The sequence below is a fragment of the Trichosurus vulpecula genome, chromosome 9 (genome assembly GCF_011100635.1).
Source record: "Trichosurus vulpecula isolate mTriVul1 chromosome 9, mTriVul1.pri, whole genome shotgun sequence".
Taxonomy (NCBI): Eukaryota; Metazoa; Chordata; class Mammalia; order Diprotodontia; family Phalangeridae; genus Trichosurus; species Trichosurus vulpecula.
The window spans coordinates 186,860,704-186,882,350 of NC_050581.1; the positions used below are offsets into that span (position 1 = coordinate 186,860,704).

The 21,647-nt window shown below is 41.6% G+C and overlaps 1 protein-coding gene across 2 annotated transcripts in view; it reads left to right on the top strand.

Annotated features, from left to right (window-relative positions):
- The window catches only part of TBX20 (T-box transcription factor 20), a 76,398-nt gene that overhangs the window by 25,206 nt on the left and 29,545 nt on the right, over positions 1-21,647 (top strand). For both annotated transcript variants that reach the window (XM_036738989.1, XM_036738990.1), the window contains exons 5-6: positions 816-974; positions 11,829-11,905. In XM_036738989.1, coding sequence (XP_036594884.1) covers positions 816-974; positions 11,829-11,905 — 236 coding nt within the window. The remainder of the gene's footprint in view (positions 1-815; positions 975-11,828; positions 11,906-21,647) is intronic.

Consider the following 21,647-nt stretch of genomic DNA (forward strand, 5'->3'; position numbering starts at 1 on the left):
CCAAAGGGTGGAGGAGAAATGCTCTGTCAACAGAAGAAATATTAACACTGATGAAAATTCTCAAAAGCTTAAGGTTTAGAGTCAGAAGAAAGCTCAGGGGCCACCCAATCTAACCCCCTCATTCTACAGAGGTGGAAACTGAGGCTGGTGATTTGCCAAAGTTCACACAAGGAGTCACACAGGCAAAGCTGGGACTTGGACCAAGGGTCCTTGACTTCAAATCCAGAACACTTCTCCATCATGCCATTCAATAAATATTTATTAAACACCTAAATGTGTAAGGTACAGTGCCAGAAAACACAGATCCTTATATATTTAGGGTGAGTGTAAATCTAAATAGTTAGGGTACAATTGGAAGAACACTGGATTTTGAGTCCTGGGACCTGGGTTCAAATCCTGGATTAGTCACTTACAACCTGTGTGGCCTCAGGCTAATATTTTAATCTTTCTGGTCCTCAGTTTCCTTGACTGTAAAATAAGGGATTGGAGTAGATAATCTCACCACCAGATTGGATGCAAGATTGTGAATTTTCAACTACAGCGATTCATAAAGACCATCCACTAAATGACAGAGAGGTTCTGATATGCTTGTGTTTGGGGAAGTCTGTGTGCTGATGACATGCTTTTATGAAAGTGGCTGAATATTCCCTTGAAACTTGGACACCTAATCTTGACAGCTCGGTTCAAAATCCATGATCCTTGAACTATTAAAAAAATCTACCTTTTCAAATTTGGTTCCATTAATTCACATAAGATCTGGTTGAAAGTGATGGGGCTGTCACCTTCAATCCATACTTTCTACTTCTTCTTTTTAGATTATCCTGAACTCTATGCACAAATACCAGCCCAGAGTCCACATCATCAAGAAAAAGGACCACACCGCTTCCCTGCTCAATCTGAAGTCGGAAGAATTCAGGACATTTATCTTCCCTGAGACTGTGTTCACAGCTGTCACTGCCTACCAGAATCAGCTGGTGAGTGGGCAGTTTGCATGTTGGTTGCCACCCTCCAGCGTGATGCTGTGGCTTGAAGCTGGCCCTTCCTTTATAACATGAAAAAGATGAGGGGCATGGACCACCTACTTCCCCCATAAAACGCAAGCCCAGTTTGGAGCCAGAGACTTGTCAGGACCTAGAACACTTAAGGTCATCGTGTGAATGGGGCTGGAAGGTGGCTGTGCCGTTGTCTTCTTTGCACTCCCTCTTTACCCCATTCTTTCCCCATTCTGACCCAGCTCCACAGACCTTCCTCCCCTCTGCCTCCAATTTATCTGTTTCCTTTCCTTTTGATCTATTTAACGTCATATCATTATGATGCTACATCATCAACTTCATGATTCTTGGAATCGTCTCCTGTGGCTTACAACGTAGCTTCTCTCCCTGCTTGCTGGGCATAAGTAGGCATTCCTCATCCTTTCTGTTTTAAATCTAACCCCTGCTATTTGTATTAGTGTCTTTACAGTTTTCAGAGTGGGTCTACATCCATTTAAACACAACTCAACGGTGATCAGCGCCGGTGCTATTACTAACATTTTTGCGGTTGAATTGTTTCAGCCACGTCCGACTCTCTGTGACCCTGTTTGGGGTTTTCTTGGCGAGATACTGGAGTGGTTTAGCCATTTCCTTTTCCAGCTCATTTTACAGATGAGGAAACTGAGGCAAACGGAGAAGTGATTTGCCCAAGGTCACAAGCTAATAAGTGCCTGAGAGCACATTTGAACTCAGGTCTTCCTGACTCCAGGCCACTGGGCCACCTAGCTGCTTATTTTACAGATTGGGAGACTGGAGGTCAGAAAGGGTGAGCAGATTGCCTAAGTCCAAATAGTGAATGCCTTGGACGCAGGTCTTCTGATTTCTTGGTTCAGCCGGTTTTCTGTTATACGATGAGAATGTAGATCCATGGAAATGACCATCGAGATAGTCTGGAAGAATCTGAATTCCATTTGTGGGGCAATCAGTCAAGAGCTCGAAGGGCCGTCAGAGGCCAAATAGTCCTATCCCTTCATTTTACAGAAGAGAGTCCTGGGGCTGAGAGGAGCGAAATGACTTACCCAAAGTCACATATGTTGCAAGTGGCTGAGCTGTATTTAGAACTCGAGTTTTGTGACATTAGATTCAGCCTTTCCACCTTCTGCCTTTCCACCTACCATAAGTTTGCTAAATGCCTCTAATGTGCTAAGGCACTTGGTGCTGGTAAACACAAAGACTAGACTGAAGCAGTCTTTGCCCTCAAGGAACCTGTGTCCAAAAGCAGTTGTTCCTCCCTCCAAATTCTGATTTCTGATTGAGGAGATGAGTTAAGAGGCCCCAAATCCAGGCTCAGGGCCTCCATGTGATCTCATTCCACCCCATGCGGGACCAAACATAAAATCCTAGGTTTGGTGTTCATAGCCCTGCATCATCTGGACCCTTTCTGCTTTTCCAGTCCTCTTGTGCCTTACCCTCAGGCACTCTGCGATTTGGTGACCCCAGCCTCCTTACCATTCATCACCCAAGATGCTCCATGGCCTCACTCCAGGCCCGGAAGGCTCTCCCTCCTCATCTCTGTCTCCTGATTTCCTCCAAGTCTCAGCTAAAGTCCTACCTTTTACAAAGAGACCTTCCCCAGCGTGTGCTGGTGCCTTATCCTGCCTATATAACTCACTTGTGCTTAGTCGTTCAAATGTTGGCAAGCATCCCTCCATGCAACTGTGAGATCCTTAAGGGCAAGGACTATCTTTTGCCTCTATTTCCATCCTCAGATCCTGGCACAGAACCTGACACTGTAGCCCAGTGGGCTGCTTAGTAAGTGTTTAGCATCTGACAGTCTGATTCTGCATGGCCCCGTCGGGTTTTCACCCATGTGTGGTGTTATTTTGATAGTTAAGGGATCTACCAGGAAGAATGACCAGGCTGACTACCTCTACCATGCGGCTAAGCAAAATTAGGACTCCAGGACCAACTAAACTCAAGGCCAAAGGCTGTACTTCCAAAGTCAACAGCATTTATTTAGCACCTACTATGGTCTAGGCACTATGCTAGGCACTGGGGACAAAAAGACATAGATTAAAAAGTCCTCAAGGAGCATACATTCAGCTGGGCAGGGAAGGGATGCAGCATGTAAACAGAGAAGCACACACATAATTATTTGAGGGGGACAGAATATTAGCAACTGATGGGTATCAGAAGATACTTCCCATAGGAGGTGGCAGGGTGGCTTAATCTTGAAGGAAGCTAAGAATTCTAAGAGATCTAAATAGAGAAAGCTATATGGCACAGTGTTAGGAAGACCTGAGTTCAAATCCTTCCTTAATACTTATTTAGCTGGGTGACCCTGGACAAGTCTCTTAATCTGTCTCAGCCTCAATTTTCTCATCTGTAAAATGGGGATCATAGTAATACCTATTGTCAGGGTTGTAATGAGGATCAAATGAGACAATATTTACTAAATACTCGGCAGACCTTAAAGTGCTGTATAAATGCAGTTATCATCCTCCTCCTCATCGTCATTATGTGAGAACCTTTCCAGGTATTAGGAACAGCCAAGGGCAGGGAGATGGTGGAGTGAGCCCCAAGTTTGGGGCAGAGCTGGGGGGTAAGCCTGGAAGGGACACAAGGGATGTGAAGGGGAGTCAGATGAGGGCTATACTGTTATTATTATTATTAATGATGGTGACAACATTTTTTTTGGAGGAGAGAAGGCAGGGCAATTGGGGTTAAGTGACTTGCCCAAGGTCACACAGCTAGTAAGTGTGTCAGATGTCTGAGGTCACGTTTGAACTCAGGTCCTCCTGACTCCAAGGTGGGAGCTCTACTCACTGCGCCACCTAGCTGCCCCCGATGATAACATTAATGAATGATGACAGCTGACACATCTGTAGCACTTTTCATGTGCCAGGCACTGTGCTAAACATTTTACACTCGTTGTCTCATTTTATCCTCGAATCAACTCTGTGAGGTAGGGACTATTATTATCCCAATTGTGCAGGTGAGGAAGCTGAGGCAAGCTGAGGTTAAGTGACTTGCCCAGGGTCCCACAGCTGGTAAGTGTCTCAAGGACTCCCTGACTACCAGGTCTAGCGCTCTGTGCACTATGGTGCTACATTGCTGCCCCAAAATAAGCATAGATTCCTATGAAAAAGATCAAGAATCGAAAAGAAAGGAGAATAATGTTTAATAATATAATTTCAAAGAAAAGGAGAATAATATTTAATAATGTAATTTAATAATACAATTTTCTCCAGCTCATTTTACAGATGAGGAAACTGAGACAAACTGGTCGTTTCTCATCAGGCTTACTTTAATTTCGTTTAAGCCCTGGGCAAATGGGTACTTATTTTCATGACTTCGATAAATAAAATTAAACTTCCCAATAGAAATTCTGAAATTGCTTCTGATCTATTGCATGCTAGGAGTTTTTATTTATGAGCAATAAAAATGGAAACTTTTTTTTTGCCATTTCTCCCCTGTCTTTTGCAAGGGGCTGATTACATTTCTGTTCATTATTAGATAAGAGTTAAATACATTACACTTTCAACAAACTATCTCATAATTTAAGATGTAAAGGTCACGCATTTATTTGAACAGTCAAACCACTGCTCTAAAGTTGAAGCATAGGTTAAGTTTCATTTTTTAATGCTTTGGAGGAGATGTTCTCTTCCTGGTTGGTGAGACAGCCTCTGGGGACGAGTCTTCCCTTTCAATAGCTTGTCATTAATATCTTCAAGCCCTAATCAGATCGAGGAGACAGTAAGACTATACTACTACAGTAAGATGGGAAAGGCCTCAGTTGTTGGGTGGAATTTGTATTATAATCTTTCCTGAAGTTCTTAAGACTCTAAGGTTCTAGGGACCCTTGACACTATGGGCCCATCAGAGCCTCCAAAGGCCAATGGCACAAGGGGATGAGAAGGTTAGTTAATCTGCAAGAACCAGTAATTCTTTGGAGTGGTTTGCAATTTCCTTCTCCAGCTCATTTTACAGATAGGGAAACTGAGGCAGATGGGGTGTAGTGGCTTGCCCAGGGTCACACAGATGATAAGTGTCTGAGACTGGATTTGAACTCAGGTCTTTCTGACCCCAGGCCTAGTGTTCTACCTACCGCACCACCTAGATGCCTCTATGTGTGTTAACAACTGGTTTTTCTTAAGCAGAATCGGAATTAAAAGAAAAATTTTTAGATATTTTATTGGTTATACTTTTGAACTTTACACTTATACATTTTAACTTCTTTCATAAAATTAAAACAAACTGACAAAAGTAAAAGATAAATCCATGAAAAGTATTTATTAGTGAAAAGTAATGTGGTATTGTGAATAGAACTGACTATAAGGTCAAGAAAATCTGGGTTTAAGTCCCATCTCTGATATAGATTGACTGTGTGACCTTCAGGGGTGGGTAACTTGAGACCTCAAGGCCACATGTGGCCCTCTAGGTTCTCAAGTGTGGCCCTTTGATGGACTTTTTTTGTGAAGTTTGGATTCAGTGAAAGGGCCACACTTGAGGACCTGGAGGCCACATGTGGCCTCCAGGCTGAGACTCCCCCTGCCACTGCTCCGCAAATCACTTAACCTGTCCCAGGAAATTCTCTAAGACTTTGAGTTTCAAGGGGGTATTGCCCCATTGGGAATCTTCCAAACCAATGAAATCATAGAACTGACCCTCCCCCTAGAATACTGCTTAAGAACAAATTAATGAAAAGATATCTGCCTGCCTGCCTTAGTGCCTCACATTAGAATGTAAGCTCTTCTAGCGCAGGGATTGTTTTTGACTTTCTTTGCCCAGTGCTTAGCATATCGTAGGTGCTTAATAAATGCTCGTCAACTGACTGCCGAATGAGTGTTGAACAAGTACTTACCAGGTGGCTACTATATTCATAGCACCATGCTAGGTACTGTGGAGATTATGGAGAAGCACGACCTGAACCGCCAGCCCTCTGTCTCTTTACCTAATTTTTTTTACAACAATTTTCTTTCTTTTCCAGCTCTGTGTTTCTAACTAACATACCTTTATGTATTCTTGAGCCAGTATATTCTATTTCCCACCATAGAGTCTCCACAATTTTCAGTGACATTGAAGCAATTAATTCTCGTTTAGTATTTTTGAATGAGTGTTTATCCTTAATTTTATTTTAGTTGTACAGAGAGAATGCAGACAAAGCAAGTATCAGTTTCTCTTTCTGAAATTTTCTATTCCCCCCATGTTAAAAAAGCTAGCATTTAAGGTTCATTCAAGATCCATCTTTTCTGTGTATAGAGAATTCTAGATGGATGACTAGGGAGCAGTATCAAATTTTCATTAGTGTGGTCAGCTGCCCCATCAACATGGATCGTGAACAGTCTTTGATTTAGTGAACAAGTCCTGAGGAGATGCCTAGGCACACAGAGGCAAGTGCCCAGCGTTCTAAGGTGGTAAGTGTCAGAGGCAAGATTGATCTTGACTTAGAAATAAATCCAGGTTGTCCTGAATCTAAGGCCAGGAAACTATCCATTATACCGTACTGCTGCTACTGATAGAGTCTTATTAATGAATGAATATTCTGCTGAGCCCCCCCATCCCCCACTCCCTCCAAAAGGACACGTGGCATGTTCAAATCGTTTGAAACCAAATTGTATATGATATCAAATCAGGTGATCTAAAACACCTCCCAGTTTCAATGGATTTGTGATCTTATTGATGTGGCTAGCTTGGCCCCATGATTTTATTAGTGTAGGGAATTCCCAGGTATGGAAACTCCTTCTCTCAGTGCATGCTGGTATCTTCCCTGCAACTTGTAGTCACAGAGAATTTCCAGGAGCACTCAGAGGTTAAGCGAATTGCCCAAGGTCAAAGAGTTAGAAATGGAACTTGAACCCAGGTCTGCCCATCCTCAAGGCCAGCTCTCTATCTACTCTTTCTTTATTGTTGGTATGGTTGCACCTTTTTACCTGGTGAAGAACGTAACTCATCTCTAACTTCTCATCCTCCTCTTATCCATATTCTCCTATAAATTCATCATAGAAGGGCTGATCAGTGTGCTGCTGCCCCACAAATATTTTTGAACATTAGCCAGGTGCTACAGTGACTTAGTGTTGGATTTGGAGTCAGGAAAGACCCAAGTTCAAATCCTGCCTCAGAGACTTACTGGTTGTGTGACCCTGGACAGTCCACTTAAATGCTCTCAGCCTCAGTTTCCCCATCTATAAAATGGGAATGATATTATTATCATTCCCTTACCTCACAAGGTTGTTCTGAGGATCAAATGAGATAATATAGAAAATACATTCCAAACCTTAAGTTGCTATGTAAATGCTAGTTTTTAAAAAAAATCTGTGAGGACTGATATAAAGGACTGGCATCCTTTAACCCTTGCTTTCACTACGTGATTGACTCTCTGCTAAGAAATCATGTATGATCTTGACATGGGTGATATCTTATTGTAGGAGAGCTTTTAAGGCCACCTCTTGTTCTGTTATATCAAATTGTAAAAAATCAACCAATAATAAACACAATGGCATCTTGTATTCTCCACACCATTCAATTTGTTTTTGTGACTATGAAGATGTAGATTGTGGAAACTCATTTGTGAAAGTCTGTCTGTTTCCTTCTCATATCTTCATCAAGGATACCCTCTATTTTTGTGTAGGTCATTTTCACAAAGATTTTTATAGAAATGAAAAAGCAAAAACATGAGTAATTATTAATGTCTTCCTGACTCCCTTCCTTTTGGATAATAATATCATTCATTCTATTTTCATTTATTTTGTATCCTTCCCCTCTTTCAATTACTTTGAAAAATGATTCGTCAATGCTATTACAATTCCATCACCTCCAGGACAAGTCTTTTCCGTATACACTTGTTCTGGCCCAAATATTCTTCCAATCTTCACCTTCCTTCATGCTCTTTCTATTGCCTCCTGTCAAATACTGGTGTGGGTGTAGAGTCTAAATGTAGTAGTTCTACTCTTATTAATGGTGAAGATAGCTTGCTAAAGAAATATTGGCACCTCTGTTGAATTTTTTTGTCTGTTTCGTATTGTCCTTCTAGCTTCATCCAGAAACACTCTTCTGATAATTTGGTTTATTGGGTCTTATGACAAGCTTTCTGAAAATTCACTTTCCTCTTCCCTATTTTCTGCTTTGAGAAATAGTTATTGCTCATGATTTTGCACCACCTTCTTCTATAATGCTTTGAATATGAGTTTATGTTTTAAATTTGCTGTCTTTGATTGTCTCCACTTGGAAAGAAAGTCAAGTGTTTGCTGGCCAAGTTGTTTTCTTGACTCTTTTGGCTTCCTTATTATTTCCATTGCTTTCCACTAGTCAAACTTCTGTAGCAAATGGTTATAATCTGTATCAATATTTTCCTTGTTCCATTCTCATTTTTTTCACAGTGTATCTTTTTAATAGGTCAGTTAGGAATGGTTGTAATAGCAATATGTGTCTTTTTATTATTTGTGTCCTTTTTCTGAAATCAGTGTTGATTTTGACTTTGCTTTCACAACAATCTGCCCTGAGAGAAGCTGTTTGAATGATTTCACTTTGGTAATGAGTCATTTCCTGTCTTTTAAGATAAGCTTTTTAGTGCTCACAAACCTAACACCTTCTAACTCTACTTGAAGAAAACATTCATCATCTTTAGGGATGAGGCTTCTTAGTAGTCCACTAACCTTTAACCTCTTTTGTGTTTTAATTCCTTACTGTGTAATCCAAGAAATCTCTTCCTCGATGTACAGTTTTGCTTTGAAGTTACAAAGTACCAATATATATATGTTGACTTGCCTTTGAGGATCTTGTCAAATGCTTCTTGGAGTTTCTCTGTCTCATCATTCTTTGCAATAGATGTTGCTGCAGAAGCTATTATAACTTTATGGTGATCTTTTATCACTGCTGGGTGAGGGGGGCCAAGTGTCCTGAAAATGATGTTTCATGTTACCTTTTCTCATACAAAGAAGCCATTCGGCCCATTCTTGTATTTGCTTTTCCAACGACAATTTGTGACTCATTCTTCAATTTAGTTGTGACTTCCTTAAGTCATTTGGTTTCAATATAATTCAATTTAACAAAGATTCATTAATTGCCTACTATGTGCTGGGTACTGTGCTAAGTGTTGGATATCAACAATAAAGAATGAAAGTCTCTACTGAGTGTTAGAGGCAGGCAGCTGAATTGGTGAAAAGAGTCTAGGAGCTAGGTCCTTGTCCCAGCTCTGCCTTTGCTTACCAAGTTGTGTGACTTTGGTCAAGTCACTTACTTTCTCTGGGACTCACTTTTTCCATTTATCAACTGAAAAAACTGTGCTCTATAATCTCTACAATCTCTTCCAGTTCTCAAACACTATAATTCAGTGAGACCTTCAGCTACATCCTGAGTTCTAGAGGTGTTTGGGAAGTAGTATGGGAATCAAATTGCTGGTGATAGCATTTCTTTGGGAAAAGAGTATGAAGGACACACACACACACACACACACACACACACACACACACACACTCACACCCCAGCGACTCACTCTTCTAGAACTTTAAGGTTTATACAGCACATTTTTCATAACTGCCCCATGGAGTAGTTAGTACGAATTTTAATTTATTTTTGTCCAGACCTGAGATTTATCCAGTATATGGAGCAACCTCTACCAGTTAAGTAGCATTTATTATATGCATACTATATGCCAGGTACTGTGCTAATTTCTGAGCATGCAAAGAAAGGCAAAAGGCAATTAAAAAAAAAAACTAGACCGGCACTTACTTTGCAACTTATAGTTCTATAGTATTGCCTGGGAGCACTGAGAGGTTAGGTGATACGCCCAAGGTCCCAAGGCCATTGTATGTCAGAGGCAGGAGATAGACCCCTTTCTTCCTGACTCCAAGGCTAGCCCTCACTGGTTGTTGCTATTCGGTCATGTCTGACTCTTTGTGACCCTGCAGACCATAACACACCCTCCACACCCTCTTCTACCCTCCAATTCCTCTCAAAGTCTGTCCAAGCTCATGTTTATTGTTTCAACGACACTCTCTATTCATCTCATCCTCTGCCGTGCCCTTTCCTTTTTGCTCTCTGCCTTCAAGGAGCTCATGGGCTAATGAGAGAAATAAGCTATGCACAGAATAAATTAAAGATAAGCACAGTGCCTGGCCCATAGTGGCAGCTTAATGAATGCTTGTGTTCTTGCTCTCTTGAGGGTGTATGTTACAAACTGATTGAGCTCTTCAAATCTTAAAGGCACTGAGTGTTTCTAAAAAGTTATTATTTTTTTTAAAGCAAGAAGCATTCCTCCACCCAAAGGCTCACCTTCTAAACCAATCCCAGACTAGATGAGAAGAGTCAACTCCCTGCTGCCAATATCCGTAGCCCCTTCACCCTTTTGATCACAATGTCTACTGAGAATCATGATTCAGAAACACTTCTCGGGGGAGGGCCACAAACTTCTGCTTGGATGGCATTTGGTATTCAGTGGACAGAGGAATGTGAACCGCTTCTAGCTGTTGTCAGTCCTCCATCCAAACCAAAGCACGTTTGAGGCTATGTGGGGTTCCTTTATCTGGCTGCCTGGTGGGTCACCAAAGACCTCACCACTTCTAAATCTGTGATGCCGTGTAATTTGGAGACCTAAAGTATTACATCCCAATCTAGTTCAAGGGCTGTAATCTAGAAGGCATTATAACAGTGTATACTATTTAATACCATTATTGTTAACCAATTCATAATGCTTGTGACTAAAAATAACCTCTTCATTGTTTAACAAATGAAAAAGAAGTGTGAGTGCCAACAGGTTGCTGTTTAGAAAGAGGCTTTATTAGATTTGTATTACTTAGTGCATAGAAGAAGCAGTGCACCATAGGGGATGGAGAAATCTCCAAGCTGGAAAGACCCAGGTTCACCTCTGATACCTACTGAACTTAACCTTAACTGATCTTAACCTTCACTGATCACTTAACCTCTCACCAATCCAACCAACCCTCTGGGATTCTTCCTTTAGCAGGGAACTCCAGTTGCTGATCTGCATCAGTGGAGGGAGTTTCCATACTGAGAGTTCCCTATGCCAATGAAATCACAAGTCAAAATGAAAAAAAAATACAATGAGGACATATGGGTCTTGACTTTTCACTGTTTACCTTTTTTAGTTCAGCAGGAGGATGTACGGGAATTTTTTTTTTACAAAGTCTAAGGGTTGAAATTCTCTTAGTTGATGCTTTCTGTATAGAGTTTTCTCTTTGTAAGCCCATCCAGGTTAATGGGTCTGTGTAGATTGGTCTCACTAGGGGCGTCACAAGCATGAGCCTGCATCAGAATTATATACTTTCTCTAATTTGTGGCAGATCAGTTAGTCAAAAAGCATTTATTAAGCATCTTGTAGATGTCAGAGTCAGCTTGGCATAGTGGACAGAGAACTGGCCTTGGAGCCAGGAAGATCCTGAGTTCAAGTCCCACTTCTGACACACATGGGCTCCATCACCCTGGGCAAGTGTTCTCAGCATTGTTGTGTGCTCTCTAAGAGTATTAGTTATAGAGAAGGCACTCACTTGCACTGGTGGAGGGATTTCCCTCATCCAGGAATAACTGATATCAGTGAAACCACAAGCCTTTACCATGCCCTGTTAATTGCCCAGGATACAAAGACAAAACTTAAACCATCCTGGCCCTCAAGGAGCTTACATTCTTACAGACAGCTTTTTTGGGGGGGAGAGACAAACAATATTTGTTGAATAAATAAATGAATGAAAGGACTTAGTAAAATTCTTTCATTACAGAAACATCATTTTTGACATGGGGAAGAATAGAATCTAAGCGCGTTGAGCTTCCAAGTCCAGGCTGGACAATACTCTAATACCTTAACCTTAGTCATGATACCATCATGTACTCTTTCATTTCCAGATAACCAAGCTGAAAATCGACAGCAACCCATTTGCCAAAGGTTTTCGAGACTCCTCCAGGCTCACTGATATTGAAAGGTAATGATGATTTTCTGTTTACTTTCCTTGCAGATAAGATACACAGAAGAGAAAGTTGGTAGCAAAACTCTGCTTTCAGCTACAAAGCTGTTATACATTTTTTCCATAATCTGACTGCCAATAGTTTCTCTGTTACCCCTGAATCTCCCTCTCCATCTCTTTTACCCCCTTTGGGTTATAAGCCCTACAGATATGGAACTGCTTTGAATCTTGACAGCTGCCATAACTGGATCTGTAACATGCGTAACTTTCAGAGGGGGCGTCTTCAAGGGTTTACTTTGATGGTTGGGAAATTCTTTCCATTGCATAAACTAGGGCTCTTCTTGTTATCACCCATTTTAGTGCTGTTGATGGCTGCAAAGCTCCATCTTGGGAAAGTGGTGATCTGCGAAGACAAGAAATCTTTACATTCCTTGGTCTCCTGGAGTATGTCTGTTGATGAAAAGAAACCGTAGGAAGGAAAGAGGGTGAGAGGTAGTGTGGACAGTGGAAAGATCACTGGGTTTGAGCACAGGGTATAGATTCAAGTCCCAGCTATATCATTATTTGTGAGCTCAGGCACATCATTGTAAGCCTAGTCTCCAGGCCTTGATCTCTTCATCTGTAACGTGAGGGGTTGGAGGGTCACTTGCAGTCCTTTCCAGTTCTAAATCTATGATCCTCTGTAAAGTGGAGGCCTGAAGTGCTATATCCTGACCTTGTTTATGGGACCGTAATTGTAGAGTTGGCTTCATGGGGTCCTTATGTTTAATGGTGGAGGTCCCAGGTCTTAAGATTGGCACCATCCATCTTCTCCCCTGTTTTTGTGCCTCTTCTCCTCAATTAGGTCGGTTTGCTCATTCAAGACAATAAATCAACTGAACTCTTGTCTATATGATGGTTAACAGATATTTTTAATGGAACACCCAAATCCCAGAAACACAGAAGTCTTAGTAACTGGGTCATGAACTCCCAACCAAACCTTTGGTTCAAATGCCTCATAGATTGTCATTTTTTCTTTCAATGCATAAGGAGTTTCTGAGCACATTTTAAGAAAACAGAAAACATCTGTTTGTCCAACTTTTGGTCCTGTTCTCACTCAATTCAAATTAGCAAACACTTATTGAGCACCCATAGGCCTAGAGAGAATGTAGGGTAAGAGCCAATGGGAATGCTCCGCCCGGATGCACTGGCACAACCAGCCCATACTCTGAGTAGGCCTAGATGAGTGTTTCTGATATGTAAGACACTTGCTAATCACTGAAAATACAAGGACAAAACCAGGGTATATGAGGTCCACACAGAAAGTGAATAGAAAATATACAAACTAGTTTCAAAAGGTAGCAAGCATTAGCAGTACAATCCAATAAGCGTTTATTAAGCCCCTACTATGTACCAGATGTTGTTTTAGTGCTGGGGAATAAGGGAGGGCCTTGTGTCGGAGGTGGCAGCTGAGCTGTTTTCTCCCCTTTCGCTCCTTTCTTGCTTTTTATTCTGAACTTTAAAACACCAAAATAAAATGAGCATTTCCAGATATACTGTAGAACAGAAGGGGATTGTAGGTGAAGCTGAGAATCTCCATTATCTAGAGCTTGCTTTTCTTTCTAAGTATATAATAAGTTCAATATGTGCATTGAAAAGGCATCCTGCTGGTCTGTGATTCCTTCTGCCTTTCCTTTGCTTCTCATTCTCTTTCTTTTTTTTTGGTTTGGAACACTATCCCTATCCCTTTTCCCTCCAATTGGATCCAATTGAAAAGAAAGAAAGAAAGAAAGAAAAGGCCTTGTAACAAATACACATAATCAAGCAAAAGAAATCCCCACATTTTCTCTGTCCAAAAATGTACGTCTCATTCTGTATCTTGAGTCGATTTTCTTTGTCAGGAGGTTCATAGCATGCTCCATCATCAGTCTTTTGGAATCATGGTTGCTTATTGTCTGGATCAGTGGTCTTAAGTCTTTCCAAGTTCATTTTTCTTATGTGTTTTTTTCTGTATAAACTATTCTCCTGGTTCTGCTGAGCTGTGCTTTAGATGAGGAGGGGGCACATTTCAGACTATGACAACTTGGGCAGAGTTATGGCTCATCCCACAGAGCCATGACCAGAACTTTTGCCTATGGGAGTTCCCTCGGGTGTGGATGGCCCATTCATTCAACAAGTCAACAAACATTCATCAGATGGCCGCTGTAGTCAGAAAATTGGGGTAGAGATGGGAAGAAGAAAAGGAGTTTCTGCCATCATGGAGCTTATAGTCAAACAGGGAGATAAAAAGCATGCATAAAACTGTCATCATAATAAGTACATTGCAGAATAAAGCAAAGCATCATGTGGGGTCCCAGAATGGTGGTTACCAAGAGGAGAGATTCTGGGAGGGTAGGGACATGGCCTTCTCTAAACTTTGTGTCTCCTCCGGCAACTCCATGTAGCTCTGCAACAACAGACAGCACACAATAAATATGCATTGAAAGAATGAATCAATGTATAAATATACAAACGTAAACACATCTTTTGTGCTGTCTGTTTCTGCTGCACCAAAAGCATGCTTAGGGCTGTAGAGGAAAGAGATTCAGCCTTGGGGGATGGCGGCTTCCGTTGGACTTAACCCGTTGGGATAACTGGACCTTCCACATGTCAACCACTAGACTAACAAGCATTTGTTAGGTGCTCCTTATGTGCAGAATGGGATTGGGACTGGGAATCTTCAGACAAAAGCAATGTAAATATGCCTGTATGTTGGTATCTATCAAGCAGATTCAAGGCGTGCCTAGAGAGCACATCTGGGGATCCAGACATGGGAAAGCTTTTGCGAGAGGGAGGATAAAACTGCAGGGAGGTGATGGTGAAGCAGACAAGTCCTACCACTGAACGGACAACTGGGCGTGTTGATAGCCTTGTTCGACTAGTTTCAGTGGATCTTAGATCCTTATTTTACAGATGAAGACACTGAAGCCCAGAGAGGGCTCAAGGTCACACAGTTAGTGAGCAGGAGAATCAGGATTGGAACCCAGGTCCTCCCACTAAAAATTTAGCATTCTTGATAAACCTCACTGACTCGAGGTCAGTGGGATTCTTTATTTATTGATAACATGAGTAGCATTTCTAAGGCCATTGCTGGAAACAAAACATCCAGCAGAGTGCAAGGGTAAGAGTGTGAGATCTGGGGTCAAGGAACCTGGGTTCAAGTTTGGACTCTGATGCTTCACACCTGTGTGAATCCGGGCAAGTCCCTGCATCTCTCGGGTCTCAGTTTCCCCAAACATCAAACGAGGGGGTTAGACTGGAAAACCCCTGGGCCCTATTCTGACTCTGACCCTTTTGGGTCTAGGTGTGCACGAAAGTTAAGCCTTGGACATACTGGTATCCACGAAGACTGGTCTTTTCTGATCATTTCCATAGGCAATGCCGAATCGGGGCGGGGGGCGGATCAGGGGACCTGAGTGAATCCTGGTGCTGAATGTTTACTCCTTGTGTGACTTCACACTCATAAGAGGCAGCTGGTGGCACAGCGGACAGAGTGCTGGCCCGGGCTCCGGAAGACCTGAGTTCAAATCCAGCCTCAGATACTTCCTAGCTGGGCGACTGTGACCTCTGTCGGACTCTGTTTCCTTAATTCTAAAATGAGAATAATAACAGCCCGTGTCTCCCAGAGATGCGGTAAAGACCAAGGGAGATAACGTTGGTAAGGTGCTTAGTACAGTGCCTGGCACATAACACGCACTGTGTAAATGCGGGTCCCCTTCTCTTCTCCTGGTCACCGTGGGGCCTCGGGCGCTTCTGAGACTTGGTTTCCCTGTCTGTAAAATGGCAGTAATGATAGCAAACAATGCAAACAATGATAGCAAAAAAATGATAGCACAGTAATAAAATGGCACATAATGCACCATGGTACAGTAATATAATGACAGCAGATAACACACAATAGCGCTGTAATATAAGAGAACATACTACGTAATAGCATAAGAGCAAACATGTAACAGGACGATAATAATACACTATGAGCATACAGTAGATAATGCATACTTATAGCTGGCCTTACATGGTGCTTTATGCTTTGCAAAATACTTTATAAATGCGACCTTATTTTATCTTCACAACAGCCCTGCGAAGTAGGGGTTATTAATACACCCGTTTTACAGACGAGGAAATTGAAGCAGGCAGATGTTACGTGATTTGCCCAAGGTCACATAACTAATAAATATCTAAGGTAGAATTTGAACTCAGAACTTCGGGGCTCCAGGTCTTGCCTCATAGAGTTGTTGTGAGGATTCAATGAGATTATGTGGAGAAAGCACTTAGCTTACACTGATGCAGTGCATTAGGGTTTGTAATTATTATTATTATTATTATGATGTATAAAAGGAGAGGGTGACCTCAAAGGTCCTTTCCAGGCTGGAGTCCATTCAGTGAGTGGGTTTCGGGGGTGGAAGTAGCCCGCCCCCAGACACCCCAAAGCTAAGAAGTTTCTGGTGTTCCAAAAGCAGCCCAAGGAGGCTCCCCGCTGACTGCTGGGGGTTGATGAGATGACCTAAGTGGCGTGAAAGCAGCCAAGGTTTCCGATTTCATTTTGAGGCATTTCAGTCTCTTTTTTTTTTTCCTAAATAGCCTTTGGGGAGGGAAAAGAGATCAGATCAATTGATCTTTAGAGACCTAAAGAAATCAAATTAGTCTGGAGTCAGTTACTGCACTAAACCATCTCCTAATTAGATTGCTCCTTGTAACTGATTGAAAACAGTCCCTATCTGTCACAATAGAGGCTGCTTCTCTTTAGAGGAGATCTGAGAGAAAAACACATCTTTTTATGAGACGATGACAGAAATTACACTCTTCCAACCTAATTGAATATGATGTTATAAATATGTGACCTTAATGATTTTGTTTCCTGTTCCAGATTTACAGCTATTGGGTAGGAGACCCAAACTTCAGCGCCTTTAGGATGAAATCTCTTTGATTCATACAAAAAAGAAAATATGCGTTTCATCATTAGTCTGGCTTTGAGCTATCCTAAAGGAGACTAGATGAAGCAAGGCAGTGCCATATAGAATCTGAACTCTGGAGGCAGAAGCTTGGGGTTCAAATTCTACCCCTGGAGAGTCTCCAATAGTGCTAGACAAATCATTCAATTACTTTTTTGTTCATTTTCCTCATTTGTAAAGTAAGGGGGTTGGGCTAGATGGCCTTGGATGTTCCTTTCAGCTCTAGCTCTATGATCCTACTATCTATGATCTCTCTGGGCCTCAGTTTCCCTATCAGTAAAATAAAGTGGTTGGATTAGATGGTCTTGGGGGTCTCTTTCATTTCTAGTTCTATGATCCTACTCTCTAAAACTGGGCTTCCTACCCCATATTGTGTCCCGAACCTCTTGGGCCTTCTGCTAATCCTATGGACTTCTCAGAATCATATTTTTTTAAATCATAATAAGAAAATGTTAAATTTCAGTTAGAGATTAGTGAAAATAAAGGTATATATATTTTTTTCCATCCAAGTTTGTGGCCCTGCTGAAATCTGTCCACAGACCATTGGACTTGGGTTTAAGAATGCCTGGTCTAAATCCCAGTGAGATGCCTGAGTGGCCCATAGAGCTCATATTCACTCTAAGCTTTTTTTTTAACCTTGCAATGTTAGTTTTGCCTCATTTATTTATTTATTCATCTATCTATCTATCTATCTATCTATCTATCTATCTATCTATCTATCATCTATCACTCTATTTTGGTCAGAACCTGTGCTTTCATCAGTGTGGAGAACTCTTGGTCCTTCTACTGATGTAGGTCACTGACTTCTGCAACTTATGGTCTTAAAAGAGTCAGTTGAGGCACTAAAATGTTACATGACTTGACCATGGTTACAAGTTATGAGCCAGTGGCAAGATTCAAACCCAGGTCTTCCTCATTTCAAGGGCTCTCCTCCTGTTCACTGTGCCGCCATTTTGACTCTCCCCACGTAGTATGATTACCTTGTCAATACTGTAAAATCAAGAGCCTTTCCAGGAGTTTGTGTTTTCATGGGTTGAATGAATGGACCCTGGACCTTCTCCCCACTGGGTCACGCTTCCTCAAGTAAATTCAGTTGCTTTGTTGCCCCCCCTTGGTGTCACTGAGCAGTAAGAGGTGAGGAAGAATTTTTATGAAAGCAAGCTGTGACTCAGCCAGGGAAATCACACTGAGAATATATGCCAATCAGCCGGTTGGCAGATTGCTTGTGGTGAGTGCATCTTGGTTTGGCGGTAAGTTTTCAGGACTTAAGTAATGACCCCTTCTGGGACATCACTAACCCCTTGTGGAAAATTTATGGGAGGACATGAGAGCGTCACACAGAATGGGCAAGTGTGGATGGGTTGTGATCTGCATCTGTGGAGGGATAGAGATGGAAGGGACATCCAAGGTTATCTAGCATAGCCTTCTCATTTTACAGATAAGGTAAACTGAGGCCCCAAGTGATTAAATGACTTCTAGTCCAATTCATCCTACTTATACCTTGTATATAGTACGTTATCTTCTTCATTAGGTTATAAGCTCCTTGAGGGCAGGGATTGGCTTGTTTTCCTTTGTATCCCCAGTGCTTAGTACAGTGCCTGGCATCTAGTAGGTGCTTTATAGGTGCATTTTCTCAACTCTTGCTACAACCAATAACTACAGTGTACTCAGTTTTGCTTTTTGTTCTTTCTGCTTGGGTGGTTGTTCTTGCTTCATCTTGTATCAGTCTATATGTTTTCTGATTCTTCTCTGAATTCTTCCTATTCCTCATTTCTCACAATGTAGTGATTCTCTCACAATACAGTCATATTCCGTTATATGTATGTGATACAATTTGTTTAGCTTGTAGAGCACTTTCAATGATCCCATCACTGGCTGAAAATGCCCATCTTTTTAACACCAGTATCCTCCCACTGGTAAGAAACACCTGGGAATTACATCATGCCACATTCTCAAAAGAACCACTTTGCAAGTTACCAAAAGGGCAATGGAAAGATGCATGGTGGGTAAGAGTCAGCAGCAACATGTTACCCAATGATGTGTGAGGGCCAGAAGTGCCAATTACAAGTCATGGTGGGCTGGTCATGGAACAAGGATGAGAGATAACAGGTGGGCAGCCCAAGTGTTCTGCTGGTCTCCATTACATATGTGTGTATATATATATATATATATATGTGTGTGTGTGTATGTGTGTATACATATATACACATACACACACACATACACACATTATATATATGTATATATACATATATATGTATGTACACACACACACACACACACACACACACACAAGGCCAAGGATTCGTTCAGCGGATAGAGCACTGGGTCTGGACTGGAATTAGGAAGAACTGAATTCAAGCCCGTCTTCAGCTGTGTGATCCTGAGCAAGTCACCTCACTTCTCTTTGCTTCAGTTTCCTCGTCCGTAAGATGGTGATGATAACAGCGACGACCTCCCAGGGCTGTTGTGAGGGTCAAACGAGGTGACATTCATAAAGTACTTAGCATCATTCTCAGTGCATAGTAAGTGCTATATAAAGGTTAGCTACAACAGTGACAGTGGTTATTATTACCTACATTCCCCACGGGTGGAGGACATTCCCCATCAATTTGGTCTCCTATCCATTAGAAGCATCAAAATTGGGAGCCAACCTGGATGCCTACGAAGAGAAGCAGCAGCAGCAGTTCTTCAGAAAATCAAGAGGTGCATATGATTTAAGACCACCTGGCGAGTTTGTAGTTGACCTACAGACGGAGGAGGTTTCTAACTATAGTGAGATTAGGCTTTTATACAGTAGACCACATGGCTTTGAGAAATGTAGCCTCTGGCATTTGTGAAATTCAATTGCCTCCAAAGGATTGATCCTAAAAATGGTGCCTGGGTATTTTGCTGACAAATCCCCTGGTAAATAAAGCCTCTTAGCTGATATACCAGAACGGCCCTTCATCAGCCCATTAGGCACAGTACTACAAGGGAAAAGAGGCTGATATTGATGGAAATGATGTCGTGACATTTTAGGTGGGATTTGTGTCCTCTTGCTCTGGAGGTTTAGATAACTTCAAGCAAAATCACCGCCACTACCCCTTTATTTTTTCAGCATCATGCTGCCCTCTACCCCTTGCCCCTGCCCTGGTCAATGTCCTTTATTAAGAGTGTTGAAATCTGCACAAAGGGGAGAAACACATGCTTCTGGGATAGAAGACCAATAATTCTTGGAAGAAAGCTTCATGGGTTATCTGCTTCGTTGTCCTGTAGGACTACACATAAGTTATCGCAGATATTCGAGAAACTGTCTAACTCCAACTCTCCTCCCCTCTCCCAAGGGACATCTACAACTTCCGTTAGAAACAACTTTCAATGTTTAATCAACGTTCATTGTGTAACAAGTCATTCAGACTTAAGAATTTACTCTAAGCAGTATTTTTTTAATTTGTATCTTTCAAGGAATCTTGTATTTGACTAATGCTTGTGAGACACCTTGTTGGAGAAGGCCCACTAGGGGCTGCTCCACCAAATCTCACCTTTTATTATAGTCAACAAACAGTAGGCACAATGGGGTGTTGTATTGTCTTCACCTGGTAGTTGATCATACAAATGTGGTGTACTATAGAATAGTGTTGGCAAGCATTATCTGCCCACCGAAGCATCTTCTCTTTGTTTTTGTAGCTGTTGTCTTTGACTATTGACGACAATTGATTTCTTCTGGCGGAGGACCTTTGTTCACTGATAAAGATCACCAGCTCCTCTGTTTTAGAGAGATATCTGGAGACACTGAGAGACTAAGTGACTTGTTTAGGGTCACACAGTCAGTACATATCAAAGGCAGAACTTGGGCACATGTCTTTCTGACCTAAACGGGAGCACCCTATCTAACATACCATGCTGCTTCTAATCCTTTAACTCCAGCCCCAGTGACAAACTCTATCTGTTTTCTAAGGACCAGACTAGTTAAGTGCAGAGAGACTCATTGCCATTATGCCAGCCTCTTAGTGATAAACTTCAGGCCGTGGCAATCCATGAAAAAAAGAAAACTACAAAAGGGTGATCCCTTTATGCTTCTGCATCATGGCAGAAAGGGAAGTAGCAGGTGAGGAGTTCACAAAGTTTTTAGGTTATTCACACCCATCCACTTAGCTGTTGGTAATGGTAATCTCCTTATCCAATGACCCAGTATTCCCCATATTAGAGGAACTAAGTTGTATCCATCTTGAGATCCTCACTATCGATTTACTTCAACAAGCATTTATTAACCACCTGCTAGACACAAAGAACTATGCTAGGTGCTACAGATACAGAGGCAGAAACAAAACAGTCCCCTTCCTAAAGAAATTTATGTTCTATTGAATAGAAAACCAAAAGACATAAGGAATTGTAGATGATTCACCAGTTCTCTTGCAGAGGCAGGTCAGTTCAACTCAGGTAACATTTGCAAAAACACCGACAAGTTGATTTTCTTGTGTGTTGGAAAGCAGCAAGAAACATCATTCTGTGGGGCGTTGGGTTATGTCACATTTCAGTGCATATGATAAGTTTTTTCTTGCTTTTTTAAGTTTATTTTTTCAACTAGGCAAAAATCCATTTTGTCTCCTCATATTCCCTTCCCCATTGGAAAAGAAAAAAAAATAAAAGAAAAACAAAAGCCTTGTAACAAATATGCAATCAAGTAAAACAAATTCCCACATTGTGCAGGTCCAAAAATATGTATACAAAATAAATATTTTAAAAAGACCATCACAGAGCAGCTAGGTGGCACAGCTCTGGAGTCAGGAGGACCTGAGTCCAAATCC